General features: G+C 36.0%; 1 protein-coding gene across 3 annotated transcripts in view; it reads right to left on the reverse strand.

Annotated features, from left to right (window-relative positions):
• RNGTT (RNA guanylyltransferase and 5'-phosphatase) overlaps positions 1-19,594 on the reverse strand; it is a gene marked incomplete at both ends in the record, with an annotated part of 180,813 nt that overhangs the window by 101,262 nt on the left and 59,957 nt on the right. For all 3 annotated transcript variants that reach the window (XM_081998035.1, XM_081998034.1, XM_081998036.1), the window contains one exon: positions 8,957-9,121. In XM_081998035.1, the coding sequence (XP_081854161.1) occupies positions 8,957-9,121 (165 nt within the window). The remainder of the gene's footprint in view (positions 1-8,956; positions 9,122-19,594) is intronic.

Genomic DNA, 19,594 nt, shown 5'->3' on the forward strand with positions numbered 1-19,594 from the left:
AGAGTCCCACTGAGCTATCACCGGTTTGCTGGTTCTGAGTGAACAACTCCAAAGGTCATGTACCTAATATATTCAAAACAATACCGAAGAACAACACAAGTGCTATGTGTGTTAATGCTTAATTTGACAGCACATCTGCACTCCTGAATTCAAAATAAGCATTAGGCATTTCTCACTGTCAATCTCCTCTCAAAACCACAATTGAGAAATAGACATCAATTAACTATGACGTTTTCAAATGCTTCATTCAAAGCAGAGAAATAGGATGCTTCAAGAAACTTCCACTGACTTTTGTGATAGCTTCAAAAACAGAAGAAACATAGATTCCTCAAAGCTATGAGGGAATGCCACTGTCAAACAGCAATAATATTTCATATTTATTTTACCTGATGAATCACAGAATCACAGAATCACTAAGGTTGGAAAGGACCTTCAAGATCATCAAGTCCAACCATTAAACCAGCGCCACCATGATCCCTAAACCATGTCCTGAAGCACCACATCCACACGTTTTTGAACATGTTTTGAAGAAACAGAGCAATATATTTCATGGCTTGGCCATTTAATTTACTGTGTTCTTGCCAGTTCTCTATTTCAACTTGCAAGGTACCTTCATTTTTTTCTTTTAGGGACTGGGATTTTGTCCACATCACTTTCCCCATGCTCTCCTACCTGGCAGACCACACCTGCCTGAGACTATAGTCCTGCTGGAGCTGGACAAAGTTTATAGGTGCCACTAGCAAATTCTTTGACCTATTTACAAATGATCTACAATCTGTGACATTCCTGAATGGATAGTAGACACTCAATAAAGTTGTTACCCAATGTCCTCAACTGAGCAAGATTCTTGCACTAATGTTTAGAAGCTCCGGGTTTGATCAAATACAACATTCAAAAGTTTTTCTGATGTCAAAGGAAAAAATGACATTGAGTTGAGTGAAACAGGGCCACATACATTTTAATTTGTTCTCCAAATGATCTTCTAACATTACAAACTTGATAGGGTTTATCTGTTATCCAGCTCCTGTGTAAACTGCTACAACATAATCCGGTCTCTGGTTGTCAAGAGCATGGACAGACCAGTTTTAATTAAAACAGACAATTAAGTATCATGTTTTATTAAGCATTTCCACTAAGACTCATCAACAAAGACAAATCTGTATACAATAATTCAATTAGACATAAAATGGGTATTAAAGAACATAAAGTCTTCATATATTTACTGTTACAATGACTGATTCAAACTGGGCTAATGTATTCCACTGGGCACCGATGCAGTGATTTGAATGCAAAAAATTAAGATTTAACATTATATTCTGGATGTTTAAAAACATCTGATTCTTCTGCTATGCAATGGCACTTGAGGGCTTTATTTGCTATGAAGTTGAAATTAAAACTTGCCAATGTAAGGGCATAACAGTAAAACGCTAAGATTTTATTATTTCTTGATTTTAAAGAAGAAGATTAATTTTGGGTTTTTGTGTTGGTTTTTTTTCCCCCAAAACTGCGCATATCACAAGAGAAGAAAGAGCTAGCAGGGATGTCCTACAATCTTGTATCATAACAAATTGCTTTAAATTTCACCACCTTTACAATTTTCTTTGGACTTTGATTCATTTTGTCCAAATTAAGCACATGTCTCTTGAACATCATTCCAATACGAGAAGGCTGATGGCTTCCCTGCAGAGCTGAATTGCCAGGAGGCAGTTTGGAAAGTGACAGGCTGTGAAGAGGCACAACTGACAATATTAAACAATTGCCCCTCAATTAATGAGTGGAGTGACCCACTTAGTCTCCACAGCTGAGTCCTCTAATTCAGAAGATATCAAATATAGCAATTCAATTGCCCATACTGGGATACCAACTGGTAATTAGGTCCAAATGGATTTGCATTTTTCTCTGGTTTTGGTAATACACCACAAAACTGAAAGTAGAAATGACTGTTAAAGACATTTTTCCTACTTAGAAAGGTATATTATTTCCATTGCACAAAATATGGAAGAAATAAATTTACAAAAGCATTAGAACGTTCAAAGCTACTGTTAAAAGCTAAACGGAATATGTACTGTTCTGATGTTTAAACTTACAATGTGCACCAAGTATAATGCTTCATCCATATGCCTTTATTTTTCCACTAGTTCCATTGTTTTCTTTCCCACACTATAGTTTGGCAAGTCAGAATTTAATTATATATTCCACATCTGAATTATTCTACATTAATTTAATTGTTACCACTAGCAATATCTAACATGGGCCACTAGTTATGAAAATAATCCTTCATGGAAACATTTGAGACTGTTTGTTTTAACTTCAGTAGATCGTTGTCCGAAAAATGTGAAATGTAACTAATGTGTGAATAATTCCTTAAACCAAAAGAAAAAAAAAAACTATTTCCCCTTTTCCCTAATCAAAATTATACTGTGCTGAAATATTATACTTGACCTTCAACATCACAAATAATAATCAAAAGCAAGTAGCCTAATCCTTTTTTGTTACCTCTAGGAAATGAACACAGATTCTTGTTTGTGAATGGGTCTGCTCAAGTGACTCCACCAGAGCAAGGAGGCTAAAAAGTTAACCATAGCTGAGTCATTTTTTTCCCCTAGCATGAGGGAAAATCTTTTGGGGTAAAGCAAACCTAACCAAAAAACTGCAGCCTCCCTGCCCCACAGAAAGCAAAGTAACACCCTGAGGCATCTGACATCCCACCAGCCCTGGCCTACAAAGTCCCTGGCTACCCTCATCCTCCCACTGCCAGAAATTACGTTTACAGAACAGTATCCATGTCATTCTGGTGCTGCAGCTGGTTGCATGAAACAACTCCAGTTCAAGCACTGAATTTTAAGTGGTAGTAACCTACATTCAGCTCAAGAGCCACAGTTTGGTCATTTATTTCATATTACTATTTACAAAGCTTTCACTTGGTCTGGCTGGCTGTTCTTACCTTTAAAATTCACATGGCAAAATAATTTTGAACAATCAGGCTGAAGTACTACATGCTGGGATACAGGACAGCTGCCAAGTGAAGATTTCAAGTTCTAATATAAGCATGAAGTAATATCTTTCCAGATTCTTATTCACCACTTGTTTACTAGGTTTCTCAGGTCAACCATTATTTATATTTACAGGGAGAAAAGCACTCCAAAAAGAAGATTTGAGTGAAGACAAGCACCAGCACAAAAGCATCTAAAGGTGGAATAAGGCAATACTGCTTTTACAACACCTGACTTTCCATTATTGGGGAGACGGAATAGGACAAAGTGAAGAAGAAATATACGAAGTAAAGAAATAAAAGCAAACAGAAACAAAATGGTAGAAGGAAGATGGGTTAGAAGATAAATAAAAGGAGATGAGATGACAAACAGGCCAAAAATCTGGAACAGAACAGATGGAGTGAGGACTATGGTGTAGGCCAGACACTGAAGACTAACTGCCAACTCTGGGTCAGGAAATGCAGGATTAAAAGGTGAGCCGATTAAGCTACTCCTTAAGGCATAGAAAATAAAAACAAAAACAAAAACAGAGGAAACAAGTCTTTTTGGCATTAAAAACCCTCCAGATGGAAACGTTCCCCCTCCACCAAGATGCAGAATTCAATATCTCCAATAAATAGACAGATTATTTGACACTTCTGCTGCTACCATTGCTGTCATTGAATCCTTTCATCTTCTGTCCCATGACTGCAAACCTCCACATTTTTGACTGTAGGCTACTTGGCAACATGAGACAGGACTTTGTGGTCATTTACAGTCAGTTTTGGGTTAACACCTCTCTTGGCAGACATGGATGAGCTATGTCCACATATTCTGCCTTTAATAAGGGATCATGGATGCCCCACCCTGGAAACATTCAGGGTCAGGTTGGACGGGGCTCTCAGCAACCTGAGCTAGTTGAAGATGTCCCTGCTTATTGCAGGGGGGTTGGACTAGATGACCTTTAAAGGTCCCTTCCAACCCAAAGATTGTATGATTCTACTAGCTTACAGCTGTCTCAGCTGCCTGCAAATTACTTCACACCAACATCAGCAAGTCCTGTACTTACACAATCTCCTTCATCATCAGAGGTCCACAGCCACTTAATTTTCCAAAGCAAACCACCTCAACAGTAGCTGTACATTCATTGGTACAAACTTTTAAACATTCCTCCTTTCCTAATTACAACAAAAGCAGTTTCAAAAAAATAAAAATCCAAATGCCAAATAAACCAGGAGAGCAAAATAAGTCATCTGTCAGTTCACAGATTTGACTGAAAACTTTCAAGAAGAACCTAGACAATTTAATCTTCCAATGGAGATTACCCACCTTCATTCTAACCCCTGTAGGACAAGCTGTCATTTTAAAACCAGATAATAGTCTAAGAACTGACAAGTCATTGACATACAGTGTGCTAACATTTGAAAAAGGTTGTTCATTTGACCTGTATCATTGTTTAACCTTTAGCCCTATTGTTCCATTGAGAGTGATGGGCACAATTCTCCATGGGACCATGGACTGCACAGAAAGGAACTTTTTTTTTTTCTACTCCTGCTAGACAGCATTTTCACTAGACAATAGGCTTTAGTGATGATATCCAAGCTGGGACTGTCCACACAAAAAAGCCTTGCAAAAGAACTGTGGGCTGCCTTAGGCAATGAAAGCCAAGACTTGCATCATTTCCAAGAGTTTAATTATTTCTATGTACCTGTACTTCCTGTTTAGTATAATGAAGATATTGTCCCTGTTGAAAATCCTAAAATATTTGTATAAATAAAAGGCTAAGGCTTCAAGGCTAAGAATATGCAGCATATAAAGCATTACCTCACTGGTCTTTAATACTTTAGCATTAAGGAAGTCTAAAAATCAGCTTCTTCCACAGACTGCTGCTATACTTACATATGAAACAAGGACAACATAATAGGTGGGAAAGCTATCAGATTTGACCATATCATCTGCTTGAATTCTGATGCACACTAATAAATGAAAGCAAGTTATGCAACAAAAGTGACCTATCATGCAAGTGTAATGACAAACAGCAAAGATTCAACATTGCTCAAAAAAAAAAAAAAAAAAATCTTTCTGAAAGAATATGGAAGTTACATTAAAAGGAAAAAATTGCTCACAGAGTACATGTGTTCCCAGCTGACACTAAAAGAGCAAACTGTGTTTAATGATTCTTTGATTATAGAGGCAGACAAATTTAGCGATACCTTTGTCCAGCAATATCAAATTTCAACAAGGTAACATTTTTAGATATTCTGAGAATATACAACCTGTCCCCAGGTGACTGTCCCTTTCTTTTCTTCTTCTTAGCACCAAAACTCAGTCTTACAAAAATCAAAAAGTCCATCAAAAAAAATCTCAAAATAATGTTCAAGACAATGTTATAAAGATATGACATTGTAAAGATATAGCCCTCATTTCCAAAATCTAGTACCAACAACAAATGTCAAGGCACAACTATAAATGCTGCCATACTTTATAGCTGCACTTTAAAAGTGCATTTCATTTCACAATAAATCGATTTTCATATTAGGAAAAAAAACCCAAAACAGCCAGTACTCTAACTCTGGTATTAAAGTCCCAAATCCATAACTCTAAGAACAATTTCATTATTGGACATATTATATAACACAATACAAAGTTTACTGCTGTTTCAAGTAATTACTTCCACATTTTCACTGAAAATAACAAAACCTATGTGGACAACATTCGTTTTTCCTGATATAATTAAAAGTTTTAGCCACTTAAATATAAATATAGCGCTGAGGTTCCTGGTCTTTTTGAGTAATCTTCCTGCGATCCACCCAAGTTAAAATACATTTACTGATACGTGCTATTACCAATAAGAAGTTTCTCAAAAAAAAATTAATATGTGATATATGGCTCCAGCTGTGGTAATTCAGAAGGACACTTTAATTCTTTTCTTGACCCTAAGCAAAACCCAGCTACGCTTCAAAAAATCTTCAAAACATACTCCAAGAATGTTAATGAAACACATTCTGACCAGTGGTATGGGTTTTTCCACTTTTTCAGTCTTGAATATGCTGGTGCAATCAGAGATCCACCTTATCTGTGGCCAAAGACTGCTATGTCCACTGATCTTTCTTTGAAAATAATAAGTCTTCAGGGTGACCTGAGAAGCTACATCTTCTGTCAGTGAAATACAAGAACTGGAGGCAGGGAAGAAACCCATGCATAAGAAAAACGCGCAGCTTTTCTGAGGCCACTGAAGGGTGTAAATCTTTAAGGACATCTAGTCAAGAAAGGAAGGATCCTGTTAGATCCCTTCTAAAGATGAAAGGATCCTGCTGTTCTTGGAGAAGAACAAGAAAAACAGCTGATTAAACATGAGGGAAAGATCTACCTAAGCAGGTCCCATTTGTCAGTCCTTTAGCATCCACTCAGCTGTCACCATCTCTGGAGATGGATTGATGGATATGCTGAGTCAATGTGAATATGCGCAGGCTTAGAAGCTACAAGGAATTCCTCGTCCCCCTGCAGACCTTGCTGTGCTGCACACAGAGTTGGTAAACCCTGTCAAGACATTTGTCATCGATGCAAAATAAACTCAGCTTGCTCTTTCAGCTATACCAATGAGGTATTCATTGCTACGAGTACATTTGTTGCTATAGTTGCAGAGATGGCTGAATAAACGTAGGAAAAAGATCTTTTGGGCAAAGCAATACCATTTTTAAATAGCCCTCTTTTGGACTAGGGCAATGCTTCAAAACAATAGTCTATTCTGATCATATATAATGAAAAATTCTGTTCAGGAAGTTGTGATGAATATGAAGATCTGCCCTGATTACCACTTAAAGAAACACCCCAAAACCAACCAACCAAGAAAAAACCCCACACCAAACTCAAACACCCCAATAAATTAAAAGCATATAAATACTCTTATGTTAATTGACTTTTACTCACTCTAACTGGGGGGAAGTTAACAGACAAAAAGAGGCTTAGTTAAAAAAAAAAACAAAAAAAAACTTCAAAGCATATAGTTTGATAAAACCCAGGATATTACTCTTACTTGCTTTATTTTCCTACCAATTTAATCTAATACATGCACAGAGCAGATAAATCATAAATGTTTGAAATTATTAAAATAAGAGAAAAATAACACTGGCTATTCACTCTGCACTGCCAGTAACTCTACCCCTCCTGCTCTCTGTGTTTATCTCCAACTGCTGGATACAGGAATATTCTTCCCAAAAATGAAGAAAATTGGCCAGATAACTGCTTCATTCCATAATTCACAAGTTAATCAATCCTGGTGGCAAAGACAAGGACAAAATAAAGAAATATTGTCCAAGCATTAGTGTCAAAAGCAATTATAAGTCTAGTATGAAACAAATTCTAGCCATGTATGATTTTTTTCCCCCTCACCAACATAAGTGATGTTTTACTGCTGGGTAATAAGCCAGTCAATGTTGTAAAAAGTTTATGCTCAGAGCTTTAAGAAAGGCAGAGACAGAGCAGTAAATAGCATCATTTCATTGCTGACTTTAAAAAGTGCCACAGTCAGAATTGTTAAAATCCAATGCATTGGAACGCACATGGACAATTCAGAAATCTCCTATAAACAGGAAAAAGAAAGCTGTTGAGTATAATTTTAATTTCCTACGTTTTGGGAAGCAGAGGATCATGTCAATAGTCATGTCCTGGCAATTAGATTTAACTAGCATGAGATTTGTTTACAGATGTGTTTTATGTAGAAATTTTACTAGGAATGCTTCCAACCATGTTCTTCCCATGATTTTTAAATGAGGTTAAATAACTTGGAACTTAACAACACTTCAAGAAACTATAAATTTATGTAAGAAACCATTTTTAAGACATGTCCCTGTTGTTCTAGATTCTTTTCATTTCAAGCTCAAAGTTATGTGTCCTAGACAATCAGCCTTTTTCCCTCCATGAATACTTTACTTCAAATGTACAATGTCGATCTTAAATAGACAACCCAAAACTACAACACCACAAATACAGAGAAGAGATCAAAACATTTATAGTGCTTTATCCACACAAACTTCAAATAGAATTGTTCATGATTTAAACTTTCTGAAGACTGCTACTCTCTGCCAGGGTTTTTTGAAAGTCCAGTTTATGCCCTATCTCCTTTTTTACTTTTCAGCCACTCTTGGCTAGCCAAAATACCATTACTACTCCTCTTGGGGCAAGATTCATTATCTGCTACAGGATCAAGGAAATGACAAAACCAAATGGAAGCCGACAATTTGATGTTCATTGCTCTGTGCTGATGAGACATGGGACTTACTTCTAACAGCAGCGCTGAGAAAAACTGGTTCCTCTAGAAGAAGGTATTATCCAGAAGCCATTTAATTCACAGAAGAGAATAAAAGTATTTTATAGAATGTTAGGATATGTCTCTACTGAAGAAAGGAGTGCACAGCGAAAGACAGGAACTCATATATGCGTTTGCAAGTCATATGCATTACGTCAGAAGACCTAGGGCAGTATTTTAATAAGTAAATTCTGGAGACGTTAACTAGAATGGGCTCTTAGTTATCACTGCTGAACATGAAGCAGGACTTCAAGCACAACTCATGATTCTTATACTATGGCCAAATGGGGACTGGAAGTAAAAAGAAAATTATATTCTTACCTATGAAAGAGGATACTGTAAATAACATAGCGCTCAGACATTCCCTTGAACTCAGAGACATTTCAGACCTAAAGCGATTAACTTCTGTATCATCATTCAACACTACAAAACTAAAGAATTAGGTTTTGCCAAAGTACAGGTTTTAAATATGGGAAAATAGTAATTCAGAAGGAATAGGTAGCCTAAAACCATTTTTTCAGAGTATCTCAAACTGCCAATCACCCCCCCAAACACTGCCAAATGCTCAGTTCACAGAAGAAATTGCTGGAAGCTAAAAAAGGTGAGGGAAAAACTATATGCAACATTGTTTTACTACCATCAGCACCACAACATAAATAACTGCAATCAAGTTTACCTTTCTTGAAGTGTAGATGTCGAAAAACGGTTTGTTTCGAACACTGAATGGTTCCTGTGCTTTATCGATAAGACCATTTTTCATCTTTTCATGTCGTGGAAATATAATCTCTTTCTCTATACATGCAAGTCGAACGTTAAAATCACAGTCTCCAACGGGCTGTCCCTGCCATGTTACAAAAATCAGTATTAAAACTAAACAGTCATTAAATTATTTGAACAGTTGATTTTCCTTACACAATATTTAAAATCATACAGATATATAAAAATCTTATCAAATCACTAAGTTTTTGCCAAATACTTGGTTTTCAAGCATTTGTCTCATGCTATAAGAGGTTTAATCAAATCAAAGTTCATAGAAAGATAAAAATCTGTAATACATATTCAAGCATATACGAGTTAAATACCTAAAGACCTTTAAAGTTAAGCAAAATAATTTAAATATTCCCTAATTATAGCTTTGGACATAGCAGCTACATACTTTTTCCACATTGTTTTCCTCCAAAGTCATTTAGCTCATTTTGTTCATAGCAGTTTTAATGACAATGCCACAATGCTATTTACACAGTTAAGAAAACTCATTGCTTTAAATGTACTATATTGATGCTTTGAAAGAAGCATTAACTATATAAATGTTCGCTTTTGTGTCAGAAAAGAGAAAAACATAGCTGCAGCTGGAAAATGGGCCAATAAATAGTGGCTGCAAAAACCTGCAAGATATGTGATGGCTCGGTCACAAAAAGGTAGTAAAAGCTCTTCCCTAAATCTCAGTAGTGTACTCTGACCTTTCAAGACCTGAAATAAAACAGCAGCTTTACATTGCTCTTTATACATCTGTGCATCGCACCAGATCAGTATGAGCGTTCAAAATGTGCATTTGTCAGATTAATAATTGCTTGTAATGGAGCTTGTTATATTTTGAGCACTAGATAGTGAGGAGAACACTCTGTGGATATCACTGAGAGAAAATAAGCAACTGCCAACTTACAAATTCTAAAGTAAGCTTCAATCAGAAACTTTCATAGCAATAAGCCACAAAACTGAGATTTGCATTGTTACAAGCATGATACAGCATTAGAAGTTATTTACATGAGATCATTCCCCATTTTGCCACCCCATTCACATGAAAAAAATTTTTTCCAAAACCATCCCTTTCATAGTCCACCAAGAAAAAGCTCACAGAGCTTTGGCTTCAAAACCAAAATTTTTCAAAAGTTGAAAGAAATGAGCACAGGCAACTGGGAAGATATGGGACTCCAATCATCAATGGCAGTGGAGCAGATGAGCAGGTGAACCAGCAATAAACACAGCTAAAAGAGAAATGGTAAAAGAATCTAAAAGGGGAAAAGCCCCGCTCTAGCACGAATCAAAGAGAATCAGAACTGGTCAATCTGAAAGAATGCAAAGGAAACAAATGGCAAAATGACATCCTCATGACACATACAAATGTAAGAGATAGAATAAGTAGTATCTGAACAGCTATTTTAATTAGCAGAAAAATAGAATGACAATTTCAGACCAGCATGAGTTTAATCAAGTTCTTTCCAAACTCATCCTGGCTTTCACCACAACCTGCTACATTTCCTGCTCCCAAAGGGGCATTAAGTTTCTCTTACATTTCTTTCCTAGCATTAGATCCTTACTAGATCTCTATCAAAAGTCCTCAATTCTTCATTACAACAGCTTTAAGAACCATGCATTGCTCCCATATCACATATAATTCACAACCACTTTCTTACAAGTCTGGCTTCAATCTATATGAGGAGAGACAGCACAGCCACCATCACTTGGTGGGGAAGAACATTCTGCACAAAGCCAGTGACAACATGAGTGAAATATCCCCTAATCTCTGGTTGTTGATCCATGCTTGTGAAGAAGAAGAAAGCCTATTTGGCTGTTAACTTTGCCTTCACCATTGCTTACCTTTCATATATGGAGGTGTTATTAGGAAAAAGACATTCAAATTAATGGAAAATTAGAGCATGGGAAAATCCGAGAGGCAAGAAAGTGGCTCATTCTTTATTCATTCATTGCAGAACACGGCTGCATGAGCTACAGATTTTTAAGGGCCATACACAAAATTCTGAACAATCATTCTTTCTTTCTTTCTTTCCCCATGTACAGCATACTTGAGAACTCATCTATACAGTGATTGAGATTGTCCTGGTTTGTATATCTAATTAAAACATAGAAAACACATCTTGACCTTTGTAACAACTGACTGAAGAATTGATTGAAGAATTTCCTGGGAAATGTGTATACACATTTTTTTATTATTTCCAAGAACACCATAAACTGTTTTCTAGGTAAGTTTCAGCAAGCTCTACTGCACATGCTCCCTTCCCTACAGTAGCTTTTCCACTCAGCAAAGGAACTAACTAACATTTCAAATATTTGAGGTTCCAATAAGCATTAAAGTTATTTAGAGAGCGTCTTTACAACAGTTCATTCAAAAATGCTTTTGCATAATGACTTAAATTTATTTCAACCCCTTAATAGTTAAATTAAAAGCTGAGACAACTTCATCTGCACCATAAACCAGCTGAATCACTTTCTTTTCCTTTAAATAATCCTTTCACTTCTCACATCCACTTGGAACTAATTATTTCCTGCAGCTCTGCCATCATATATTTTTATTTCAAATCCTGTTAAACAGAAGTGTATATTACCACTAGGTTCCATCATACAAAGGTCAGAGCTAGGCTGACATAAGATTTTGAGATGAGGAAACACAGATAACACTGCCAAGCAACTTCTTAGTTTACTTGACTGATGAAGTAGATAAGGAATATTTCATTCTCCCAAAAGCAAAGGACATTAGAAGTAAGAAAATTAACATAACATTGAATTTAAATCAAGGACATACTGAATAAAAGCAATACTGGAGGAGGAGGGCTTTTTCTTTGTTATAAGACACCTGCTACAATTACAAAAAATGTTGCTAATATACAATGTATTTATGCCAGACAGATCCAAAACCTTCAAGTGGTAAAATCCTAGATTTTAGCAAAGTAGGAGGGTAACGTAGGCTGCAATAAATAATTTGCAGACCTTGACAAAAATAGGAAGAGATTATGTAGTATATAAAGCACACACTTAAAAGTTGTCCAAAAACAAAACATTGATGCATGTATAATCTAAACCAAGGCAACAAACACGAGTATGTTTTTAGGCAGTATAGATGTTTCATTAATTTAAGCATTCAGATGTCTGAGATTTTATTTCAATATGTAAGTTTTTACTTGTCTGAAAAGGATGAGGATCACTGCTGCCTAACAGCATAGTTACTGGAGTGCATTGCATGATAATTTCTGTTCTAGACTTTTCTAACCTAAAATAAGTTTGTTAGCAAAGGATAAACAAAATTAACAAGTAGCATGTGTTTCCTATCTATGCTAGAAAGTTACACTTCCCCCTCATAGTAATCAAAACGTATCCTGAAGCGAAGTATCTTTTAGACAAGCTTCAAGAGAGGAGTCATCTACTGAATCAACACCTCTTCCTCGAGCAGCTGGATTCCCTTCACCTGTTGAAACTTTGTGCATTGCACTAAGAGGTCATGGCATGAAGTGGGCTTGCAATAGATGTGATAACTGAAAATATTGTTTTGATTTTAAACACAATCCTCCACACATCCTCAAAATGTAAAACAAGAATTCTACAAAGCTTGGAAATCCACTCAGGACTCAACATTTCTAAATTTAAGCTCACAATATTTCAAATTAACTTCCCAACAGAACCCATCCACAAAAAGTGACATCATAACCCAGTGTACCACAAAAGCAACACATGTTTAAAAATACTAAAAAACTGGGTCTGCAGCTCATTTAATATCCACTGTCTTGAGGGGTTGGGGGAAGGCAAATTATTTGCTGAAAGGTGCTAAAAAAAAATTTAAAATACATCACAGTCCCAATAACATTCCTCCAAGATGGGTGCTGACAGACTGAATATGGTCAAGCATCAGGCTGCTCCCCTGCTGTATCTCCTGCCCTCCACCGGTTCACAGAGACCTCCATGTTGAAGTCACTACCTCATGCTGATACGGCTACAAAAGCTGGTAAGTAACTTAAATCCCAGGTTATTAAATACAGGAAGATGGCAGGAATTGTTGAGATGGGTGTAAGAGGGTAACAGGATTTCTGCTGCACACCCTGCCTCAGTCCCCTCTCTCTCCACATGGAGAAAGGTACCCCTGAGAGTAGAACCACCACCCTCCAGGTTTAAGTCTCCCTTCCCCTGCCTCTAAGGTTGACCTTGGGGCTACAGCTCAGTAAATTCAGTGAGACTTACATGGAAAGTCCTTTACCTAGACGAATGCAGTAGAGATAACAAAATGGGGTATGTAGGTGCTAAATCCCATAAAAGTACTTTCTCTTAGAATTTGATATTTATCTGGCTTTTGTCCAATGCGGCTATAGTAAAAAGAAAAATAATGCCTGGGTCTGTGTCCACAGCTGATAACTAGCTTTGGCCAGGATAAACTGAGAATATTTATTCTCCTCCTCCATGAGATACGGTTCAAAGTCTACCTGCCAGAAAAGCGCTCTCCATTTGCTTCCCCAGAGCAGTAACTTAGACATGAATAATTCAGTACATACGCGCATATACGTTCCATGCACGTCTTCAGTTATCGAGCCATAGCAGAACATATGTCACAACTGTCTTGGCTTTAATGATTTTGAGAGAAGAATAAAGAATAAGCTCAGGCTGATATTCTACCCTGTGTTTAACATTATTATTGACAATTCAAGGCACCCGCAGCTGACATCTGCATTTCCAACGAAAGCCCATTATTAGTTCTCCCATCTTCTGAAGACCAGGCAGTCTAATATTTTGCATTTTATATTAATGGTCTGGCACGTATTTCTTCTGACTGTGGTTTTATAGATGCTTCTATTTTTTTGCTACACATAGCTTTTAGATAAAAACAATCTGAAGGTGCCGTTTCATTCTCCAGATAAGATTATTACTATATTCAATCAACTAAAAGGTTTTTTCCATTTCCCATAAAGTTTTCTGTTTAAAACAGGATTAAAAGTGAAGTATTAGAGAAATTAAAAATTTTGTAAAATTATGACTCCTAAGTTTTTCATTTCTAAAAGGCAAAAGGCAAGACAACCATTATAATCTGAAAATACATTTTAAAATTTGTTTTTTCTAACTTTTATCACTCAAATATTCAAAACAGATATGGTAATAACAAGGAATTTAGCAGTTTCAAAATGGTTTCTAAAACTTATCTTGGCATCAATAAGGTACAGCACGTGAAATATTGTGTCAATTGTAACAATTCAACCAACATGCTGCAGGAACATAATTACTATTTATATGTTGTCAGCTTATACAATGGAATATCGCTTTGATTTACCACAGAACAAAAATGGTTTGGGGAATCAGACCTATTAAAAAGATTGCTTAAGACATGTATTAAATTATTTGCATTTCCTTTAAAAAAAGAAATCACCGCAAATAAATTCAAATATCTATGAATCAACAAAGAAGTTTGTAGCCCATGCATAAACATCAAGGCCTAACAGAACATACAAATATAGCTCCACACTTTTTTTTTATTAGCAAACATAACTTGAACAAAACAGCAGGACTGTCAAAACTGTGACTAAACAGATAAGAACAGAACAGAAAAAGTGGACTGCAAGACAAACATTGCTTCCTTCCTCACTCTTCTGCTCCTTGGATTGCTCAAAACAGAATACAAGTTCAAGATAAAAAAAACATAAAACCTTGTAAGTACAAGTGGATGAGAAGTTTGCTTCACCGGTGTGAAGGTAACAGATATAAGGCAGAATATTTACGAGCAGCTGAAGTGACTGAATTATGATTCTTACCATTGACGCTGTGCAATAAAGAGGCAGATTTATGGAAACAGGGCATCTACCATGGACGAACACCTAAGCCCACTCGTTTGAAAACAAAGCTCCAGTTAGGCACCGAAAGCTTCATAGCTGCTATTTTGGGAGCACAGATAACTCATTCCAATTCATTGTTTGATTGCATGTACAGTGGCTTCATTTAGGACCTTTATAATCCTTATAAATCCTTCTGAGCCTTCAAAAACATAACTCAATAAGAGGATTTTACTGGGATGTAAATGATTAAAACCAAAAGGAATTATGTTCTGTCTAGACTGGCTGCCTCCCCTCAAGTAATCTGAGGAGTAGATGAACTTCCCATTTTTAATTACAGAAATAAAACTCATAATTCTAATAACACGTAACTGTAAAATAGATTTGCCATCATCATTGGATATTTACACACAAAAAGATTGCATATGGTTCTCCCAGGGGAATATAAATGATTTATTTTGCACTGAATTTAGGCTATCTGCAAAGTAAAATATTGAACACGGGGCTTTACCGCTTCTCTTTTTTCCAATTATTTTTCCTAGTGCTGCCGTTGAACATCATACGGAGGCAACCTCACCTTAATTGCAACAGACACTAGATGGTCCAGCTGATATTTTCTCTTTCTGCTTCTACTCTCCTCACACTCTCTTCCTTTCTACCAGCCATTCAGTGACTCTTCATAAGAATAGTTATTGCTGGGTTTTTACAGGGCTGTCCTTATGACAAAGAATTATCACTCCAGTGAATTAAAGAACCGTGGGAAAATTCCTACATCTGAAAGACATTCAGGACATTTCATACTTGAAAAGATTGTGGCACTGATTTTTTCAGTATATAAATCACTTACAGTATTTAAAATAAGACTGCCTACTACAGTAAGTAAAAAGTCTCCTAAAAAAACAGAAAAGAAAAAAAAAAAAAGCACAACTATCAGCACTGATTCACAGATGCTATCTTAGATGCTATCTTAGAAAGGGAACCACCTACCTTTCCTAAGCCATGATAGAACTAAAAATTATTTTAATCTTCTTGTAAATACATTTTATACTCCTGAAGACTTGTAAAAGATCTATAATTTCAGAACCCAATCTGTCTTTAAGAGATCTAGTTCATCATGTGCACAGTTAGCTTATGAGTAGGAAATACTGATTACTATTACAGTTGTTTCAAAAGACAATGAGTATTTTTCTTCATATTTCCTTTAAATAAGAGAAATATTCTATAAAGGATGAAAACATGGCCTTCACAGTCTCTCCTAGACCATAAAAGTCACTCAGGTTATTCAAACATATTAGCCATGGAAAAGAAAATATTAGAGAGGTCCTGCTTTCACCTTCATGAAACCTGTCCTGAATTATATAGTTATTTTAGATTTGGTACATCCTTCTAATTAACTGTGGTTTTTTTCTTTAGTTCTTTTCCCTTAGAAACAAAGAAAAGGTGGGAAGGCAAGAGACAGGGAGAAAGCTGAAAATATGAAATATTATGGCTAGATTAAATGTAGAAAATCAGGAATTAAAACTAAGTTTGGGAAATAAGACATGACAACATTCAAACACACTCCCACTGATTCCATATGATATCCCCCCCAAACCATTCTCTATTTTGCTTACAGTTTTTCTTGTTTTGAAATATACGGGACAAAAAAAGACCTGTGTTACACTTCATTCCCAGTACTTAGGAAATTGGACATGATAATGCAACTGGAAAACCCGCCCCACTGTAAAGTTTTTCTCACCTTCCACTTCAGTTGTGATCACTGCCAGATTCCTGAGAGATGTGAATATTTGCCTAAATTTGGCTGTTCCTATGGGAATGACTGTTATAAACTGCAAGCTGAGGGACACAGTTTTTCTATTTAATCATATGTTACAATTCCTAGCACAACAAGAAGATAATAAAAAGTGAGAGTTTTTTTAGGGCTAAAACTGAGAGGCAGAAAACTGTTTAGCAAAAATACTGAGAAAGGCTCTTTAAAGAGACCTTCTAAGAACAAAAAGGTTGTGGACTTTATTCTCTGAATTGTATAAGGTCTGAAATATTTCAGAGTTATTTTCATTTACAATGCAATTTAAGCTTTCAGCTCTCTGTATTTTTTCTATCAAGTTTCATAGTTTGCTGAAAAGTGTCACATCAGAGTAAGCAAGTAAGAGTAAAACCTACAGGACTTGAACACCTGAAAAATATAAAGGATTTAATAACATGGCAACTTCTAAAGCTGCTCTTGGAAAACTACTTGTCTCTGTATTTCTCTCCCAGGAGCAATACTTTACACTTCTTCCCCTGACGATTATACTAGTGATAATCTGCCATTCAAAAAGGTTCTCAGGAGACATGTTTCATGTTAAGGTATGGAAACACATACCTTTGGGGGATAAAACAAGACATGACAAAATTTAATATGCTCCCTTGGCTTTTATATAATATTCCATTAAGCATTCTTTATTTTGGCAAATGCGGAAAACAAACCACCTTTACCTGTGATCCATAGTGCCCTCTGGGTTGGGAAAAAGGTATCTAACTCAGAGATGCAAGGAAAAGGAAGAAATCAAATGTATTTTTCAAACAATCTAACCAGCAAGTAAAACAGTCAACCTTCAAACTAATTACAACACTAAAGAATGCTCCCCAACAACAAACAACTTATTAGGTAAAAAATATAAAATGAAGAACATGAAAACATCAAAGATATCCTGGTCAGCATGTACTAGTTACCACTCTTCAGCAATAACTTTTTTTTTGTAGGCATCATAGCAAAAGAGAGTTTTAAAAAGAGAGATGCAAGAATGCCTAAAAATGCTACTTTTCAGTTGTATATGCACTTTATTCATGCACAAAGAGCAACAGGGAAGAAAATACAAATTATCCATTTGGAAGTTTACAGAATAGGTAAGGAGACCTGCAAATTTTGCTGCTCAGACATACAAGTCAGGTTTTCAATGATGAATAAAAGATCATCAACAGGGAAGGTGAATAAGGCAGGAAAGATTTTGAAAAAGACGACTAAGATGTTTTTCTGTTCATCCATCTCCACAGACCCTAAAGCTTCTACCACATCACTCCTTTACTGTGTTGATTCTTCAACTTATAGGCTCTCCTAGCCCACCATTTGTTGCCCTCACTATTCTGCAATGCTACTCTATTCATATAGCCTAAAGAATACTAAAACATATTACCTGGCCAAGTTGTCCCTGCTCTCAGTAAATTACATTACAAAAATGGGAGGAGGAGGAGAAAGCAGTGGTGCTAGCAGTTGTGTAACCTCACAAATTCAAACCAGGGGTTTGGAAATAGTGGAGAGGCTCTGGAATTAAGGTGTCAGAGCAGCACAGCTACAAGTAATCTTAATGCATCTCTCTCAGTGTGCCACCAGAAAGCAAAGCAAGACACAACTCAGTAGATGCTCTGTATTTCATTTGACTGACACCTCTTAGCCCTGATAGAATGAAGTTATATATACAGGTTTTGAGGACATAACACACAGTAAGAGTACTGTTACAAACATTCACGTGCTTATTAGGCATGTCTCAGCAAGAAGTAATAGAAAGGGTGTAAGAGTAAACACATGCATGGCATCCTTGTTTTCCAGGGCACTATTAGGAACAAAAACATTTTAAATCTGTATTTTGAAGTGGTACCATTTGAGATATAACCTCAGAATTAAAAGTAAAAGAGGAAGGGTCACTGGCAGCCAGGTGCATTTGTAAACAGAAACGATGGAATTAAATGCTTGCATCTCTGAATTGTGCCCTCAAAATTTTCATGGTACATTTTTAAAATAAGTTAATAGTCTAATAATGAGAGACAGCATGTACTGTGAGCTTTACATAATTTAAAATGAGGTTTGTAACAGAAACGTCAGACATGATAATATTTTACAGGGATTTAAAACAAAAAAATTTCATGCGTGAATTCAGTGAGAACATTTCAGTGGGTAGGATTTATGACCAGCATAGCTGTTTACCATGACAAATTTTATCTAATAGCTACAGTATTGTTATGCATAATGACAAAGAAAGAAATCTTGATCTTGACTTAAATTAAGATTAAGATTATGCACAGAGTATTAGGAAATTTCATCAAAATTTTATCTCCTTTCTAAACATTAAAATAATTATTCTTTTTAAAGCATTCAGTCTATTCTTACCATTGTGATCTGGTCTTATGAAAATTTGGCTAGTTTAAATTTTTAAAGGCCAGGGTTAGAAAGGAAAAGGAAAGTACTATTCATTTTCAGTGTCTTTGCTAAGAATGCATTCATTAGATCCTACATTATGCCAGTGTTACTTTTTATTACTTAAGGAAAAAAATAGTTGCTTAAGTTTAGCATCTATACACCTATATGCAGCTACTGAATATGATCTAAGAAAAAGACTGTCAAAACAAGGTTGCTCAGGAAAAGCTGTCTCGAAGATGACTGGAGAATAAAGATATGTTCTTTTGTGGATTGCTCCTGATAAATAGGGATTTGGATTTACTTGTATTTGCTTCTGAGACTGTTAATTATTCTATTGCCAGCTTCCTCTGTTACACTTGAATTACCCACCAAATTTGAACTTTTTATTCACTATTCAGGTGAAGGAGGTAATGCCATACAGTTAGAGTTGTTATAATACAACTCTGCTACATACAGACATAGGAAACTGAAAAGTAACAAGCATTGCAAGGATTTAGCTCTGTACTCATCAAGACTAAACACTGTAAGGAATTAGCCCTTTATGTTCAGAGGAATATGAAAAATGCAGATGTTATGTGGGCAGAGCACACACACA

This window comes from Phaethon aethereus (assembly GCF_964289735.1).
Source record: "Phaethon aethereus genome assembly, chromosome: 3".
Taxonomy (NCBI): Eukaryota; Metazoa; Chordata; class Aves; order Phaethontiformes; family Phaethontidae; genus Phaethon; species Phaethon aethereus.